Below are 20,215 nucleotides of genomic sequence, written 5' to 3'. Positions count from 1 at the left end.
GCCAAGTCTATTAGTCCCACTGGCAGTGATGAAACTGTGATGTACTGCACTGGCTACCAGCCATTAAAAAGCAATACACCCACAGGAGTGTCCCAGAGCATGGAGACGTCTTTCTACAAAGGGTTTGTGCAGTGAATAACAAACTTGGCTACAATTAGAATTGTTATTGCAGTTAATAAGGAATAACAATGCGTAATGATTGAAACCAACAAATCGAGTACAAGAGTGATGATTTAAGTAAAATTCACAGAGGCATAGAAAAAGAAGCTATACCATGTCTTACCTGTTTTTGGTTGTATTACACCCTATAAAATTATTTCTTAACTTTAAAGGAATACCGAGGAGAAGATAAACTGAGGAAATAAACAAGTGTATAGTCATAGATTTTAGCTCTGGCATACGTCAAAGACTGTGTCATTGAACAGAGATAATGAAACATTAACTTAAAAAGTACACTATGTTTAAACATAAAATAAAATTAGGCTAGCTCAAGAAGTAATTTTAAGGCCCCGTTCTCCCTCAAGCGCCGAACACTGCTATTCCAGCGCAGGAGATTTGGGCGCAGCCGGCGCCACCATAGACTGTAATAGGAATTACAGCTATAGCAGCGCACAGGGAGTAACTTCGGCGCCATTAGAAGACGGAGCTGAAGTTACTTTTTAAACACTGTAATTCGGCCTCCTGCAATTGCTGGAAGCCGAATCATTTCATTCCCCACCATCCACGTGGACCTAGAGGGGGAATAGTATTTAACGTCGCCGGGACTTGTGCAGAAGCAGGATAAGTCATACCGGCTGTATTCTGCGCCCAAGTCTCCCGGTGGCGATTTCTCTCGTACTCGCAGGCGCTTTCAGCCCGCATGTTGTGCTTTGCAGATCGCCAGCAATCAGCAAAGCACTGCAGCACAAGTAATCCTATGGGATTACTCACCCGTTGCGGATTGCGGTGCAATTGCGATTTCCTCTGATCGCAATCACACTGCATGCAGCATTTTCATGGTGAATGCGTAGTGATTCTCATTCACTGAAATAAGAATTGCAAAGCGCAATCGTGGAAAAAACTGATAAAACAGCAATGCAAAATCGCAATTGCGATTTGCGGTTCCGAGTGTGAACAAGGCTTTAGGAGTAGGCGGTTAGATACAGCTGTTTATCTCATCAGTTTATTTTCACCTCAGTATCCTTTTAATCCAGCCCATCTTACGTCGTCCAAGAGAGTGATTCTACAATGTCTCTTAAGCCCCCTATAGCTATCCAAGAGCAACTGGATGTGCATGCAAAACCCTTGGAGAACTGTAGGAAGTCTCCAACCTACCAACATGTACGTTTGGCTTGTTCAAATATTTTTGTTCAGTGCTAGAAAGGAAAGCTGAGTACACTTCCCACATGACAACTGTGATGGTCAGGAGCCTTAAGAGCTGTTTGCACACAGATCAGATAGTTGTCCAATCCAATTGGACGGCTATCACTTAGTGTTCTTATGTAGCTGTTTTCAATCATGTATGCTGCCAACACACGTGACAACAATCTTTGGGTAATCTTGCCAAAACCTGCAGCGGGTAAATTGGACTGAATATAATCTGAATGGGTTGTTCTGGGTGGGTCTTCACACTGCATAAATGTTGGTATGATTGCCCATAGATTGCTTTGTTTAACTAGTAGATGTTGCTGTAAGCATGACCAGAATATTGTCCTGTCCCTGTATAGAAATGGCCACTAACCCTCTTCCTGAATCGAATAGAGAAAGTTACAGTTATGTAAAATGCAAGCAGGAATTTCTTCAGCAATGATGGCCACTGTAACCATTCGTAAAATTGCTGGGACACGTAGGGCTTGTTCACACATAGGGCCTGGTATATAAAAGTTGTGAGAAGTGGTGATCTACCACAATGCAGAAAACACCCCACTTTCACAGGGCTTTAACTACAAATCATGCCCCCCCCCCCTCCGACAAAACTTCCTGAGGGCCCATCTTGCAAGGGTCATAAAACGAGTGTAGCTATGATAATCTGCACACGCATAACAAGTGTAGCCAAAAAACATCTGATCTGAAGGATGGACACCTTTATTGGCGGAAGGGAAGGTTATAAGTTGGGGCCCCCTTACAGTTCTGGGCCCCATGCGGTTGCAGGAGCTGATCCCCTCACTTACACGGTCTAAAAAACCAAGTCCATACACACATGGAGACCTGTGATATCATCAGGCCACATTTGCAGATCACCTGTGTTATCTGGTGTACTGACCAGGCAACCATAGTTTGTCAGTCCTTTTATTCTCAAAGTGTACTTATCAAAGTGGAAGTGATAAATAAGATGGAGATCAGATGAAAACATTGGAACAGCCTACCATATAGTAGCCTAGGCTGGGTTATCATAATATGGTGAGAGGAACCCAGATTATACATCTAGTATTATAGTGTATATGTCTACTGAAAGCAAAACCTAGTAATATTTTGTTATATGTTATGTGATGGAATCTAGAAAAGCTCCACTATCTTTAACAGCTCCACCCCAAGTAGATTCAAACAATCAAGTAGACTCATGCTGGGAATACACCAACAGTTTTTTTGGAAGATAGATGGTTCGATAGATGATTTCCGACATGTCCACTCTTATTTTCATTTTTCTGATCGATTTTTCAAAGTGAATGGAAATACGGTAGATAAGAAAAGATAAGAGAATTGAGTGGGAAATCGACTGGAAAATTGAATCGAAAATCGATCGGATGGGAAATCGACTGAAAAAAACACATTGTGTGTACCCACTACCCAGCATCACACAAGTGCCTCCAAAGCCACTATTGCTGGCAGACAGTTAATACACAGTTACTCCTGTTACAGCCTGATGAAGCGGGTATATGGCCGTGAAACGCTCTGCATTTTTGGTGTTTACGATTAAATCATTTTTCTACTGAAAATGGACTGTTTGAGACTACTTGGGGAGGTAAGTCCACTACTACCTCTCTTTTTAAACAGGTCTTAGTTACTTTTATTCTAATCTAGAGCCTCTGTTCAAAAACAAATTAAGTGTGTGTTACAGTAAAGTCATAGCTAGAAGGAAATAATTAACAGTAATATGTATTATGCTTGTAAGTCCAAGGAAGTATACCAGTGATAACAGATTGGAACTGAGGAAATATCCCATATGTCTTCAGAAGGAAGCAAGATCATGCAAAAGTTAGGAAGAAAATGTTCACCTTTAGATCCATTAGTAAGTTAGATTGCCTGTGGTCTGAGAAAGCATAAAGATGGTGGACTGCTCAACAGAAAGGCACGGTTGTTTAGTCTGTGAGTTCCCCAGAAGGTGGCAGCAGATGCCCACGTGCAATGTGTAAGCAAGGTAGCAGTTATTTATGCAAAGCAGGTAGAAGACAGGAAAGGCAAAAGGAAGAAGGAGAAAGAAACACAAGGGATATGTTTTATTAAACACTGAAGCATTGCTAATGCATATTAGTGCAGTGCACAGAAAGAAAAGCTCAAGGCTGGGTGTGAAAACCTGCATCTTATAATAGTCTATAATTATTCCAAGCAAAGTGTAGACATGTGAGCCAGGTCACATTACTGTTCAGCTGCCTGACATCACTTTCTATAACTGAGCGATCAGCAGTGGGGAAGCAGCAATTCTGGCACATTATAATTAATCCAGAGCAGACTGTTACCTGCATAGAAAGTGCATGGAGTGGCATTCCATAACACTGCTTGTGCCTTGGCACTGCAGGTCGCTATGGAAATAGGTGCCTCAAGAGTAAACTTACTACAAATTTAACATCTTTCCAAATTAGGACACATTGAAAGAAATTATATTTCTGTGCTTAACGAATGAACTGCTGTTGTTGCAATGGCTTCTGAATACTGTTTAATGAATACACGATACAGAGATATGCCCTCCATTCTATATGTGAAACTTGATAAACTGTGTATTAAACAGCCCTTCCATTCCAAGTCCATAGGAATGGCAATGTACAATCCAGTAGTCAGAAATTGGGTGAGTTAGGGCTGGTTCAGACGGACGCTTGCGGAGCGTTTACCGCAAGCGTTCGGACCGTCGCGGTAAACGCTCCCATTCAAGTGAATGAGAGCGTTTACACCAAGCTTTTGCGCGCTTTTACCCGAACGCGGCGTTCGGGTCCCGATTTTCGCGAGCGTTCGGGCTGCCCCTGGAAGCAACATGTAGCTTCCAGGGAGCGGCCAACCGCGACGGCTAATGTTCCCCTACGGGAAAAAAAAACCGCAACAGCATCACGACGCGACCGAAGGCTACTGAAAGCCTGACCGCTCAGCCGCCGCAACGCCCCCAGACGCGACGCTACGCAGACGTCCGTCTGAACCAGCCCTTAGGGGCTAGTCTGTGTTACCTGCTGACTATGACTGATAATAACCTCCAGTTACAGCCAGCGATTCTATTTTAGCTGATGATTACACGGCGTACAGCTGCTATTCAGGCTAATACATCCAACGGATATTACTGGGGGTTACCGCTGGTCACAGTCAGCAAGTAAGCTGCTACCAGACACTGCCGTCAGAGCCAGTGAGGATTTAGCAGTTACTATGCACACTACTAAGGGCCTATGGATAACTAAATGGACTTCTTCAGCTGTATACGGGCTGTAAATACTAGTTGGCTATAATTTGTTTGCACTGAAATCCCTGTATAGAAACGGGGGAAAATTTATCAAACCCAGTGCAAGAAAAATTGGAGCAATACAGGTCCAAAGGTGGAGCAGTTGTTCAAAGTGACCAAGTAGAAAAGTTCATTTGCTCCAGCTGTGCACCAATGTCCATTGAACAATTTGACAATTGTACTATATCGCCCATGGCTGTTTACTTAGCAACACACAATCTATGGCTATAAGGGACCTCTTGCTGGTGAGGAATACAGAAGTAATAAACTGCAAAAACCCCAAGGGGTGGATTTCTGTTCACCCAAGCAGGGTGTGGGGCAGATGAGCTAAGGTTCTTGTACTGAAATCAGATTCTCACCCAAAATGATCATTAGCAGCTGTTTCATGCAACAGAATTCTAATATGTTAACAAGACATAACGCAGTCCTGTTTAATACATAGTTTATAAAGTTTACATTTCCTTAGAAGAGTATGCGGAAGATATTCCTGTATCCTGTTCTGGTTGCACAGTTATTTTATGTTTGCAAAGATAACCTCCCTAATTCTGAAATAATCTCTGTAGCTGCATGCCTAAGCACTGCTTAAAGAGGACCTCCTGTCATTAGGAAGACATGGAGGATTCCAGTACTGAGCTCCTTCTAAAGATTTTATATTCCTGGCTGGAAAGCAGATTACTTGTCTATGTTACTTTTCACCATTCAGATGCTCAAATGCTATCTTCCAGGATGATCACTGGTGATTGTTCTAGTCAACAATTTTAGGAATGACTGAGTGAGCCCCAATGACATCGCTGAATGACATCATAGGACAGCTGTACTGATGCTAAGTTTTCAAATGCGACGATCTTGTATGATCATCTCTAATTTATCTGTAATGCCTGGCATACACGGGTCGACCGGCGGCACGATTAGCCGCCGGATCGACCCCAGCCGCGTCCCTGCTTGTCCGCGCGAATCGATTCCCGCTCGTCCCCGCCGGCGGTCCTTATCAGCTGCTCGATTCCCTGCCATTGTCCGCCGGCGGGAATCGAGCGCGCGCGGGTCGAGCGGCTTGATCGGGCCAGCTGAATATTATCAGCTGGCCGGATCAGCTGGTCGATACACGGTACAGAAATGTACCGTGTATCCCGAGTATAAGGGCCCTTTTCCACTAGAGCGTTTGCGATTGCTGAATCGCAAATCGCTGGCAATTTTAAAATCGCTACAGTTTGCTAAATAACATAGGAATCGCGGTAGGTAATTTCCACTACCGCGATTCGTGTTTTACTAAATTACTAATTTTGCTGCGATTTTGCTATGCACTGCATAGCATAACAAAATTGCAAATGTCGGGAAACCGCTGGGAAATTTTTAACTTTTGCTGAATCGCAATCGCTAGCATTTAGCGCGAACACTAGCGATTGCTAGTAGAAAAGGGCCCTAAAGGATAATTGATAAAGTGGTGCAAAAGGCAATTCTAACAAAATATAGTAACCAGTCATATTTCAGTGCACCTCATTGAGTTAAACATGAATTATGATAAGCTTTTATATACTGTTATACTTCCACATTCCTATGCGTCTTACTTAATTATCCTCCTTGACTTTGGCAACACCCCTAGAATATGATTACGTTATACACACACCCCACATTTTGAGCTTTTTTCTCTAACAGAAAAATTAGTAACACAACACATGATACATTTACATAGAAGCCTAGAAGCAAAACAACAGTATCTGTATATTGACTTACTATTTCTAAGCATCTAATGCATATCCAGAGACAATGTTAGCTTACATAGTGCAAGTGTGTATCAGTTATCAACAGTATGGATGTATAACAAGTGAATTCATATGCTATTGCTTAGGTAAGCAGGAACACATGTTCATATTTTTTTACGTTGATGTATTTTTAGTTTTGTAATAAAATGCTATAATATACTGTATGCAATATAATAATAGCTGTGTATAAAAGTAAATGTGAACATGTGTATTGCATAATATGCATGCTTGTCCTAGAGTGAAATGCACTGTAAATAACTCTCTTTATTGGTACTTGTCACTTAGATTAAACTGATGGTTCTGACCTCTTACCAACAGGTTTTAGAACAGTCTATCTCCTCATGGGGGATTCTCAGGGTTTTCATTATTTTTAAAAGTATTTACTGAATGCCAGTTGCTCAGTCCAACTGTCACAATAGTGTGGGAGCAATGAAAAGATCTCCCCTCTTCCTACGTAGACATGAAGTACTGGATCTTCCCCCTGCAGGATTGTACTATGAGGATGTGTGGTTGTGGGCATGCATGGTTTACCTGTATCCTTTCGGTTGCAGTGGGCCATAAAAGCCTGCATATAACCTTCTTGAGAACATCGGGGAGGAGACTGACTGTAATAAGAAGTATAATGCCCAGCCATGCAGGACCGCTGGACAACATTTGCATAAATACATAATACATCCTCTGATAATTGAGGAAAGGCCTGAAAAGACAAAAGACAAGACCTGTGAGTCAAACAAGACTACATTTTCAAAAAGATACTGAGATACTTAATGTCTTACTTAAAGTGTGCCAGTCACTTTCCTTCCAAAGTCCTGGAAAGCCATGGCATTCAGAGTACAGGCATAATGCTGAATACACACGTTGCGTTTTCCCGTGCGATTCGCGGGATCGATTCCGTCGATTCGATTATTTACAACGTGTTCGATCGTGTTTCGATGGATACAGCCGTCGATTTTGCATACTTATACGCAAAATCGACGGCTGTATCCATCCACACACGATCGAACATGTTGGAAATAATCGAATCGACGGAATCGATACCACGAATCGCACTGGAAAATGCAACGTGTGTATTCAGCATAAGACATGCTTAAAGCGGATCCGAGATGAAAAACTATAACAAGTAACTTGTCTATATATCTTATCTAAAGTTTAGATTGTTTACACAGCATATCTAGCTGCAAACAGCTTCAACAGTTTATGATTATTCCTGTGATACGACGAGAACAGCCATGTTCTGTTTGTCACATTACACACAGGCAAGCTGCTCTGCATCTCCAGCCCTCAGCCTGTGAAAACTTCACTCCCCTCTCCTCCTCCTTGCCTCTGAAATCTCTGGCTAGTAACCTCTTCCTCCTTCCCAGACTGAGCTTCCATAAGCCCTTGCTACTGAGGCTCAGAGTGCCAAGGCACTCTGGAGAAGCTGTGGGCGAGGCTTGTTTAGTTTATAGGGAATTAGAGTATTAAAACAAAAAAGTATTTGGCTTGAGGAATGCCTTATAAACTATATGAAAGGAACACTTGCAATGAGTAAGTGCAATGAGTAAAAGTTTATCTCGTTTCCACTAAACCATGGTTTAAATGGTTTAGTCAGTGTTTGCCCATTTTAAAATCTTTCCTCACCCTGATTTACATCCTCAAATTTATCACAGGTGGCAACATCATGAGCCCTGTAAGAAGCAGCTTTGTGGAATGTTTGTTTCTGATAATTCCAAGGCCAGTGAAACAGCCTAGGCTAACATTGGGAGGGCGGAGCTACAGAGCAATATACAGCAATATAGAGATAGACAAAGTTTCTCTTATTTAGAAAACAGGAAAATGACCATAAAAGTGGGTATCCAGAATGATTGACTCCATTCTATTATGTATCACTACAGTGCCAATTTAAGTATGCCTTTCTATGAACAGCTAGGCCCACTTTTACAAATATCCAATAATAACTTATAGCACTACCATACGAACATTTAGGGGGAAAAAACGCTGATGTCCATTAATAAAAACGAGCGCACAAGATATTATCTGCAGTGGTCATAGCAGCAGGTTATAGCGGTCATACTCCTGTACAGGTTAGAACATCTAGCTAATCATACCTTCTGTTGCTATGCACACCATAACTTTATCCCTTAATGTGTCTCAGTCTACCAAGTTGACATACGAATGCTGCAAGCACCCGGTACAAGCAGTACAAAAAGGAAAACTCTGAAACACAACACCAGCTCCAAATAAAAGCAAGTGATCTAAAGTACAGTGAATGTTAATTATTAAAATATGTCCTTCAGGCATCCTATTGAAACCCAGACATCAGATGCACTTTTCCTGCCAAATTGGCACCACAGTAAATGTTCAGCAACTAATAAAAGCTCGCCTGGAGTCAGAATACAGTGGTAAAATATAGATTATGGACAGGAGCTATAGTTATAATATAAAGAGAAAAATAAAATATTTATGGTAATTACATAATAGTTCTTGAATGACATCACAAATTACCACATGGGGATAAAAGTTATTATAAATGTATTCCAATGTCAACAAGTGTTAAAGTAATCAGGGGCAAACCCAAGATTTTCAAGGGGGGATTCCTGAAAACTCTCTCTCAGCCACACATAATATAATAATCTGGCAGGACATCATGCTGGGTACACACAATGCAATTTACCATCCACTGACAGAATCAGATGATTAGGGGAAACAAAGCCTTCTGCAAGGTCCCAACTTCCTTCCTTACAAGCACACAGCAGGGGCACAGGGCTGTGCTCATACCTGGCTCTGTGCTCTGTCAAGATTCCCAGACTTGCGCCATGCTCTTTACACACAATGCTGCTCCATGCTATGTACACACGCTGCTGCTCCATGCTCTGTATACATGCTGCTGCTCCATGCTCTGTACACATGCTGCTGCTGCTCAATACTCTGTACACACCCTGCTGTTCCATGCTCTGTATACACGCTGCTGCTCCATGCTCTATATACACACTGCTGTTCAATGCTCTGTACACACACTGCTGCTCCATGCTCTGTACACACGCTGCTGCTCCATGCTCTGTACACACGCTGCTGCTCCATGCTCTGTACACACACTGCTGCTCCATGCTCTGTACACACCCTGCTGCTCCATGCTCTGTACACACGCTGCTGCTCCATGCTCTGTACACATGCTGCTGCTCCATGCTCTGTACACACACTGTTGCTCCATGCTCAGTACATGCACTGCTGCTCCATGCTCTTTACACACGCTGCTGCTCCATGCTCTGTACACACACTGCTGCTCCATGCTCTGTACACACTCTGCTGCTCCATGCTCTGTACACACCCTGCTGCGCCATACTCTGTACACACCCTGCTGCTCCATGCTCTGTACATATACTGCTGCTCCGCACTCTGTACACATGCTGCTGCTCTGTGCTCTGTACACATGCTGCTGCTCCATGCTCTGTACACATGCTGCTGCTACATCCAGAGTCAACTGTATCCGGGAAAGAAAGGGGGCCCCATATAGTGCAGGTGGCAGCACAGTGCTGTGAGCTGCAGGATGCTTGCAGATATTATGGTTTTTTTAACTTGTGCCTGTCCCCAGACACTGCACCGGCCCTGGTCTGAGAGGGGATTAACCAGTAATCCCTCCCTGAACTTGCCTATGGTCATGAAGTCATATTTACTTAAAAACTCCAAACATATTGTGCATCAGAGCTCTTCCTAAAACAACTTCAAGTTATGGGATATCTATATCACATGACATACATCAACACGGAAGACATGTAGCCAATAGCAGGACAGGGAATTCCTGGCCTGCAATGATGATAAAAGACAGGCAGTAGAAGATACAATGGTCACTGTTCCACTAGCTTTTCTCCTGATTTTTCTACCAGGAAATACATTTTCATCTTAGCTACAAAACAATTTTTATGCACCTGGCAATTGCAAAAGTACTAAAACGTAGGTGAAAAAATAAAATCAATTTTATGTTTAGTATTTTCTTGCTTGCTGGGGGTGAAAACATCTCCTGTGAGAAAACTCAGGAGAAAAGTTAATTGAATAGGGGTCAAGCTGATAAGTGGCACACTTATGGTATATTCTCCTTATCTTTCTAACTTCTAACAATGCAATGCAGGTTTCCCAGAAACCAATAGAGTATGTAAATATATCCTTCCACTTCTGCAAGCATGCCAACATACACCACACATACAATTACCAAGCATGGTCTGTTTCATTATTAAGCTTTAGGTGGAAGTTAGATGCTCTTTGCTGTTATTTGTTGGGAACAGTGAGGTCTTAGCAGGGGACTGAACACTGCTCCATGTTATCAAGAATTAAGAATCCTGCTGTGGATTGAGTATTAGCTTTATTAAGTAAATTGCAGGAAGCCACAGAAAACCATAAACAGATGTTATGGATAGCTATATTTGGAACAGTTTTTGACCTTGTTAAATAACCTAAATGATATCACATTATGTACAGTACTGTATATATGTGTGATGATAATGCTTTGTAAATCAGGTTGCTGGAGAAAATACGTACCAAACAATTCCTCCCCAAAGCAAAGAAAAGACAATATAAAATACAAGTGATCCCCAGATCACAAAGTGGTTGATCCACGTCCAGTACTGAGTATCCAGTGCAAGCTGAAAAGAAACAAATAGATTACATTAGAACAGACTTTGCAGTACAATAAATGCATTTTGCTGGAAATATCCACTATTACGTCTATGCGCTATAAACTAGTCAGTGACCATCTCATGTAAGCCCAAACTAATTTCAGAAAAATGCAACTCTGTGTTATAGACATGTGGGAAATGTGTCACAAGCTGTATGCCACTTACATTTCTATATCACTGATATTAGTGGAGATAAGTACAGTCACAGCATTGGTGTACCTTAGTTTGACTAATTGTAAAAATGACAAGTTAACGTAACCTAACCCACTATGAACTTGCAACCTTGGCTATTAACTGGACCTTCATATGCCAATACGTTCTGACATCAGCACTGTTCTGATAAGGTACACATTTCAGGTAAATAGAGCCTAATATACAGTGTTTGATATGTTTTTACCAAACCTTATTAGACAGTTGTTTATAAGATATGAAGAGAATTGTTAATACAAAAGATAACATTGAAGAGGAGTGAATCTATAAGTTCCACAAAGGCTATGGCCCATATGCAGTTACGGTACATTTTTCTACTGAGTATTATCCTAGGAGATAATTTTCCTTCTTCTATTTAAAATAACTTTTCAGCACTTTGCAATTGAAAAAGTACCAAAAAGTGGGTGAAAAGGTACTATCAAAATTATTTTGAGTATTGTCCTGCTTGGGGTGGTGAAAACTCTGTTGGTGGCAAGAAAAGGGGGGCAGATCCATTTGTGTGCTAAGCAGTATGGCCCTGCAGCAAGCAGTTAAAGCTGCAGTGGCCTGAATTGAAAAATTACCTGGTCACTGGTCACTGGGGGGGGGGGGGGGGGGGGTGTAAGCCTGTGATCCTGAACTGGTTAAAGGGCATTTAATTGACAATTTTGAGAATATCACTTAGGAGAAAACGTTAATTGCATCTGGGCCTATGGGAAACATTAATCAACAACAAAGGAGATGGGGCAATTTGTGCATGGAAATTAATGTATATGTTACGGCCAGAACCCAAAGTGTGGCCACTTCGCGTTCTGGCCAGCCACTTCGGGTTCTGGCCGGCCAATGTGCGAAGTGGCCGCAGCGCAGCGGCCAATGTTAGAAATGTAATGATTACAATAAGTTCAATGTATTTTACGGCCGTCTCGCTGCGGCCAAATGTATTACAATTTTAGTTAATTTAATGGAATGAAGCTGGCGGCAATGTAACGGATGAAGCCGCCGGCTTTCGCACTGCCTCCTCTCCTCCTCCCACCGCCTCTCTCCTCTCCCTGCCTCCTATACAATACGGAGCAGCCGGGGGCATGCGTGTCCCCGGGAGTCATTCATCGCGGCAGGGGAAGCAGAGCGGGGAGGCTGCAGACATTGCTTCTGCCAGCACCCGCTCTGCAGGAACGGCAGGATTCCCGTGCCACAACGAACGACTCCCAGCCGGCTGCTCCGTATTGTATAGGAGGCAGGGAGAGGAGAGAGGCGGGGGGAAGGAGGAGAGGAGGCAGTGCGAAAGCCGGCGGCTTCATCTATTACATTGCCGCCGGTTTCATTTTATTAAGTTAACCAAGTTGTAATACATTTGGCCGCAGCGAGACGGCCGTAAAATACATTGAACTTATTGTAATCATTACATTTCTAACATTGGCCGCTGCGCTGCGGCCACTTCACACATTGGCCGGCCAGAACCCGAAGTGGCCGGCCAGAACGCGAAGTGGCCACACTTCGGGTTCTGGCCGTAACATATATACAAAAAGAAAAATGACTATGAAAAGGAAATGAGGCAACACAATCTTGCTGTACTTTAAATCTTATACAACGGATGGTTTTCATCCACCTAACCATATCCTGCTGCTTCATAATAACCTAACTTGGAAACTTGCCAATGTAAACTCGAGAAGTGTAGATCACTATGCGTTCTTTTCAAAAGTCTAAACAGGCAAATAGCTCTAGCAGCAATTGTTCGGTCATGTTTACACATGCTTCAAAATGGTAATGAAAAGATCCAAATGTACCTTAAGTGTAACTGTGAATACCAGAACAGTAAACACAAGTGTCCCGAAGGTCCAGTTTCCCAACATCTATTTCAAAGAAAAGAAAATATTAGTTATGGAAGTTTTTTTTTTAACCATAATTTAACATTAGCATAAAAAAAAACTGCAGCAAGTCAACAGTTTTAGTGTGTCGAAGCTATCAGATAGCTGGCCACACACGTCAAGATTCAATTCAGGAAAAAAGAATTGCATCTATAAAGACCTGAAACATGGTCTTAAAATGTGTTCATTGATTTATCCAATTTAATCAGAATATTGAATAGAAAACTTAGATTCAATTGAATTGAAAAAATCAATAATTTTAATTGTTTTGTGATAGTTAAAAAAATGATTTAAAGTTGAAGAAGTGAGGAGTGACCCAATAGCTTTCCTGCCGGTAGAGACTGTGCTATACACTGGCTTATGAGGATGCTTTGTAGCATTACATGTGCTGTTGGCTGGCCAGATAGAGTTATTATTGATACCTGAAGCTGGTGATTTTCATGCATAAGAGCTTGGGGTGTATATAAAGCAGGCACTTGCTGCTTTATATAACCGACTCTAAAAGGCTGATGTAATATATGCTGCAGACACCAGAGGATGATATTGCTTTACGGTTTGAAATACTGACTATAAACACCAGAGGCTAGATACATTCTTTTCTCATATTCAACATGCAGCTTGTTGAGATGTACCATATATTGCTGAAACCGTCCAGTTTATTCCTACTGTACTGCTTGTTATTAGTATCTCTATAATGCTTTTGTGAGCTTTGGATTTAATAAGACGTAAGTACGCTACTAGATAAATATTACATTTCCTCTGGATCTATTAAGTGAAAAGATTAGTGTCAGCAAAACCCAAGATTTACTTTTCTTAAAGAGGAACTCCAGTGAAAATAATGTAATAATAAAGTGCTTCATTTTTAAAATAACTATGTATAAATAATTTAGCCAGTGTTTCCCCGTTGTAAATCCTTTCCTCTCCCTGATCTACATTCTGACATTTATCACACGGTGACACATTTTTACTGCTGGCAGGTGATGTCATTGGAAGGAGATCCTGCTTGCTTTTTTTGGCAGTTGGAAACAGCTGTAAACAGCTATTTCCCACAATGAGGTTCACAGACAGGAAACTGTCAGGACCATGGTCCTGACATCACACTGTGGGAGGGGTTTCACCACAATATTAGCCATATAGACCCCCCCGATGATGCTTTTGAGAAAAGGAAAAGATTTCTCATGGGAAAGGGGGTATCAGCTACTGATTGGGATGAAGTTCAATTCTTGGTTATGGTTACTCTTTAAGCTTTGTACACACACATTACTAAAGACAGCTGAGGTGGCTGATACAACCGCCTTAGCGGATAGGTACTGTATGTATACAGCAGCACCCGAGCCCAACTGCCTACTACTTCTTATTTATTGAATGGATGCTACAGGTCAATAGTGGTAGTGTAGCACCCTTCCTTCGCTTCCAGTCGGATGTGCCACGGCCTATCTGCCAGCACTGCAGATATGTCACAACGTGATGTGGAAATGACCGGCACCATCCATCTGTATTTTTTCAATATTACTCTTTTATTGCATCAAAAGATCTTGTACCGCTGTCAGCGATAGCGTTAGAAGATATTTTGATGCAATAAAAGAGCAATATTGAATAAATACAGATGGGTGGTGCCGGTCATTTCCACATCACGTTTTTAATGGATGCTACGGAGATTATGGCACTTTTCTTTAATCCAAACCTCATTTAGAAACGCTTTTCATAAATCTCATATAAAACAAAAAAAACTGTTCACTCTAAACAAATTTCATGCATCTCACTTAAAAACAAACAAAATAAAACCATCCTAAATAAACCCCATCACAAAGAATAAAAAGAAAAGAAAGTATAAGAAACTATATTTAACATCATTAGTACTTGTTGCCAATAGCAAACAATCACATTTCTTTTTTCTTTTGTAAGTCAAAGATACATGATGAAAAGTAACTCCGGCTCTCATACTTGTAATTGTATTTGTGTTAAAATTTGTAGGCGTTCACAATGCTTTAAATAAAGTTGAGGATTTCAACTTTATTTGAAGCATTGTTTTGGTCTCTGTAGTGTCAATTATAGTTGTGTTAAATTCAAATGATGTTTAATATGGTATTTTGATTGATATGTATGGGGTATTGGATTTTCTTAAGTGAGACAAATGAAATGTTATGTTTTTATGTTGTTTTTTTTATTTTAAATGAGACATATGTAATATAATGTTTTTAAAGGACCACTGTCACAAACAAATTGTAAAATTCAAATTACATGTGTACACATACTTATACTTAAGAAGTACAGTTCTCCCAGATTAACATACACTATAAACTACTTTTCTCCTATCTTCCTGCTGTTTATAGTAGGCAGTACAAATCTGACAGATCTGACAGGTTTTGGACTAGTCTATCTCTATGGGAGAATCTCAGGGTTTTCCTTGTTTTCAAAAGCTCTTACTGAATGGCAGTTGCTCAGTCCAACTGCCCAAAAAAGGTGTGCAAATAAGTAGGCAACATCTTTGTACGGATCCTGTCCAGAGGGTGCTTTAGTAAAGAATAAAGGAGATACTAAAAGTCCCCCATGAGGAGACTAGTCCACTACCTAATGTAAGCCACAGCATCATGGGAGAAAAGTAATTCCTAGTGCATTTTAATCTTGGAGAGAAGTACTTCTTATAAGTACATTTACACATGTATTTTATTTCTATTTTTGTGTGATAGTGGTCCTTTAAGTGAGGTCTGGATAACAGGAAAATACCAAGATTTTCAATAATGCTTACTCATTGGAATTCTTTTAGCAAAGTGTCTGAAGTAATAGACATCTGTACTTCCCCAAGTCAACAATAATCAGAGGGCAATGCCAGCTTCAATCTGACAATTCAAACTTGACTGACTGCTACATGACTGTAAGAGCAATTTGTTACTTATCACAGTATTTGAATAAAAGGCCCATTATTGCATACTAAGCAATTACAGATAATGTTCAGATGACTTACAGAATGTGTAGTCAATCAATCTTACATGAGATATTACTGCTCTATAGATAATGCCGCTCAGCTCTCAAAATCAGACTAATGGGCTTATTCAATAAATAGTACAAGGAGAAAAACCTGGTACTAGAATCCATCCTGTACCACATGTGATTCAATAGGGTGAATGCCAGCGGCTATGCAACAGCTACTGGCTATGCCTTTTACATTGATAAAACAATTACTATTAAGCGTTGAGGTCAAACTTTCAAATCATGAAATTACACGTTGACATTACAAATTGTTTTCGCTGTGCTACTCTATTGCGCGAATTCTAAAAGCATTGCTGGTGCTACGCACTATGCTTATTCATAAGCAATACTATATATAAATGTGACAAGGTTATTTCCTTTTTGCAGAATACACTTCCAAAGACTAAGCAATGCATGATGGGAAATGTTTTCTATCTATAAGGAGAGTACATAGTGAGTGGATAGGAAAGCACAGCATAACACATCACTGCGGGTCTTACCATATATGTGTTGGTTGTCAAGATCTGAGGAAAGCAACAGTGGCAGAAGCAAAAGAAACAGAAGCATAAACATGCACAGCACAACAAAAACATGAAAATAAACCAGAAGGTGCAACACTGAAACTTTTATGTATCAGAGCAAGTCCAGAGCAACATTAAACTGTAAATTAGGAATGTGGGAGGTTTTTTTTTTGTTTTGTTTTTGTTTTAATTTTTCTGTTCAACTGTCAATTCTTTGCTGTGATACATAAGCTGTTAAGCTGAAAATGGCTACAAAGTGACATTTAATGTAACAAATTAACACATGCATTTGCTCATCATAATTATTAGTTTATGTTGTATCAGTATGGTAACAAATGCTGAAATAATCCAATTTTTTTCTTTTCTTTTAGGGGCTGATATTGAATCGATTTGACCATTAGTGCAAACCTGGGGCCTATGGGCATCAATGGCTATCAATGTCTTTTCACCTTGTGTGTCAATGGCATGTGTTTCTGCACCAGTAACTACACCATGGAAGAAAAAGGAAGTTACGGCTTGTTACAGGCGTTACATTGTGTTGCATTATAATGTACAGATAACCCAACCAAAGGCAACATCTGCAGTGGCATGTGATGTAATGCACGTAAAGAAGCAACTGGCCAATGTGCACACTGACTAACATTGTGTGCATCAATGTGTGTGATTCTAGCAATGCACTGCATGCTCTATGTTCTTACAATATAATCTGTTCCATCGCTTTGCAACTGATGAGGTGCAGCCTGTTCATAACTATAACCCATATGCAATTCACGGTTTCTCTTGGGATTTCTCCTAGGTGATATTTTCAAACTTGTCAATAAAATGCATTTTAAGCCACCAGCAAGCAAGAAATTGCTCAGAATAATTTTGAAAGTACTTTTTCACTTACTTTTAAGTACTTTTTTCAATTGCAAAGTGCTAAAATTCTTATTCTAAAGAGAAGATGAAAAATCATCTCCTAGGGCACAACTCAGAAAAAGTGAACTGCATATGGGTCATTGAATTGTACCACACTGTAATGCAGAAACAACTGTTTTCTGCCTGAAAGGTCTTTACTCACTCTGGGTGGAATAAGGAAGGGTTACAACAATCTTAGGATAATTGGATAATCAAGGGGACAGGAAGGGAAGAACAGTAATAAAGACCTCAGAGGTATTCTACTGCTTTGCTACTCTGTGGCCCATTGCAATTCACCTTTTTTCCTGAGTTTTCTCCTGAGAGATAATTTTCCATCTTTTCTTTAAATTAACCTTTCCGCATGATGCAAATGAAAAAGTACCAAAAAGTAGTTTAAAAAGTACTGACAACATTCTTTAGAGTATTTTCTTGCTTTCTGGAGTTGAAAAGGCACTTTACTGACAAGATGGGAAAATAGCACCAAGCGAAAACTCAGGAGAAATAGTTAATTGCATATGGGCCTGTGCCCCCTATTCAACTAACTTTTTATCCCAAGTTATCTCCTAGGAGAGATTTTCACACATTATCAATAAAATGCCCCTTATGCCACCAGTAATCAAGAAAATACTCAGAATAATTCGGGCAGTACTTTTTTACCCACTTTTTGGTACTTTTTCAATTGCAGAGTGCTGGAAAGTTATTTTAAAGATAAGACAAACAATTATCTCCTAGGAGAAAACTTTAGGAGAAAAGGTGAATTGAATAAGGGCCTGTGTCTTTTTAATGCTGACTCTTTTATGGTGCCCATACATGATACAATAAAAACGTTCGATCCTCCCATTTATTCGATCTAAATGATCAAATCGAATGAAAGTTAAAAATATTTTTTTTTCGATCAAGAAATCTGAACGATTATCCCGTTTTTTCGAGAAAAATCTGATCGGACATACTGGAAAAATCTTTATATTCGATCTAACGGATAAATCGAACTAAATTATCTAACCGAAAAAAAAAATGAAAAATTGTACCATGTATGGCCACCATAAGAGTGATATGTGCCATGTCTTCTCAGGGCAGGAAATGAGGAAAATTCTCCAAACAAGTACACACAGACAGCAGAGAAATTCCAAAAGAGATTAAATCACTTTTCTGTGTATGCGTGAAATAAAAGTATGATCTGAAGTTAAGCTGTAACTATATAGTATCTACATTTCCTGTGTGTTCAGACATATCACTCTGCTACAGCAATCAGAGAGGCTATAGACCGGCTCTGAATGAATTGTTTGCATTCATGTTACACATATTAATAGATGCTATACCGACATTTCAAGTTAGAAGGTGGGTCACTTAGATATAGGAGTCTGATGATTACTTATTGAATAGTATCTCTGTGTGCTCGTCTCTTTCTAATGTATGCATAATGAATTAATTCAATGAGCTAGCAGATGCTTCTGTGCTGAACTCGAGTACAGAACTCAGTATAGTCACCTGCAATAACTAATGCGGGACAGTGAACCGGAACCCTGCCCTGTGAGTTGTCCCCATCCATGCAGCGTAAGTGGCCATGGCAACTAAATGGGCTCCTGTGGCCATATATGTATACTACTAGTCTTACCAGAGTTTGCTTGGAGGAAACCTGACAGCAGATTCTACTGTGAGGAGAACTTGCTGATTATTGTAGCTCTGTGGAGAGTCACATGGTCAACTGAGAAATAAATGGAAGCATTGGAAGGGGGAGTGTGGAAGGACCTTTGTCTCAGAAAGTAGTTGCTGGCTGGTTAGTCATTTTCAGAAAAAAAAAAACATGATGGACAGATAACTTACCTACAAATAACTAGCTACTGGCTGCTAATACTAGAAAAAGAGACATCTACAATATGTAGCAAGCAGACATTCCTTTATTGCCTAGGGAAGAGGCGGGTTGACTTTTAACCTTGCTCTGAATCAACAAATTCAACAATGAACATTTTCCAAAGGTTTCTGCAGTTCTCTTAAAGAGACTCCGTAACAAAAATTACATCCTGTTTTTTATCATCCTACAAGTTCCAAAAGCTATTCTAATGTGTTCTGGCTTACTGCAGCACGTTCTACTATCACCATCTCTGTAATAAATCAACTTATCTCTCTCTTGTCAGACTTGTCAGCCTGTGTCTGGAAGGCTGCCAAGTTCTTCAGTGTTGTGGTTCTGTGATGCATCTCCCCCCTCCTGGCCCCTCTATGCACACTGCCTGTGTATAATGATCTCTTGAGATACAAAAGGAAGAATGTATACATCCTGCTTGTGTATGGATGTATTTTCTATGTGTGAACATACTGTACATCAACCTACTTCCTGTTTTGGTGGCCATTTTGTTTGTTTATAAACAAACTTTTTAAAACAGTTTTTAACCACTTTTAATGCGGCGAGGAGCGGCGAAATTGTGACAGAGGGTAATAGGAGATGTCCCCTAACGCACTGGTATGTTTACTTTTCTGCGATTTTAACAATACAGATTCTCTTTAAACCTGAGCTTTGGCAGCAACATTTATATGGCTGCAATTTAGCCTCAAGCTAATTACGAAAATGAAAACAGCACAACCGTTTTAACCTTTTAAAAATGCAAAGGAAAAGGAATACTTGTCATGATGCAAAACTAAAAAATTCAAGATAAAAAAATGGAAATGAATATTAACTAGGCTTAAGAGGAATTAGGTTATTATACACTAGAGATTAAGAAAGGGCTTTCATGTTTTGCTTCATTAAAAA

The 20,215-nt window shown here is 40.3% G+C and overlaps 1 protein-coding gene across 8 annotated transcripts in view; it reads right to left on the bottom strand.

Annotated features, from left to right (window-relative positions):
• ATP11A (ATPase phospholipid transporting 11A) overlaps positions 1–20,215 on the bottom strand; it is a 230,613-nt gene that overhangs the window by 13,673 nt on the left and 196,725 nt on the right. For 5 of the 8 annotated variants that reach the window (XM_068268061.1, XM_068268060.1, XM_068268064.1 and 2 more), the window contains exons 26-29: positions 16,552–16,575; positions 13,001–13,066; positions 10,891–10,994; positions 6,910–7,075 (exon numbers count right to left, since the gene is read on the bottom strand). In XM_068268061.1, the coding sequence (XP_068124162.1) occupies positions 6,910–7,075; positions 10,891–10,994; positions 13,001–13,066; positions 16,552–16,575 (360 nt within the window). Of the gene's footprint in view, positions 1–3,194; positions 3,284–6,909; positions 7,076–10,890; positions 10,995–13,000; positions 13,067–16,551; positions 16,576–20,215 lie in introns of all 8 variants that reach the window. The other 3 variants (XM_068268065.1, XM_068268067.1, XM_068268062.1) reach the window with 3 other exon arrangements.

The sequence above is a fragment of the Hyperolius riggenbachi genome, chromosome 2 (assembly GCF_040937935.1).
Source record: "Hyperolius riggenbachi isolate aHypRig1 chromosome 2, aHypRig1.pri, whole genome shotgun sequence".
Classification (NCBI taxonomy): domain Eukaryota; kingdom Metazoa; phylum Chordata; class Amphibia; order Anura; family Hyperoliidae; genus Hyperolius; species Hyperolius riggenbachi.
The sequence above is the reverse complement of the archived record's forward strand: the minus strand, read 5'-3'. Positions and strand labels throughout refer to the sequence as shown.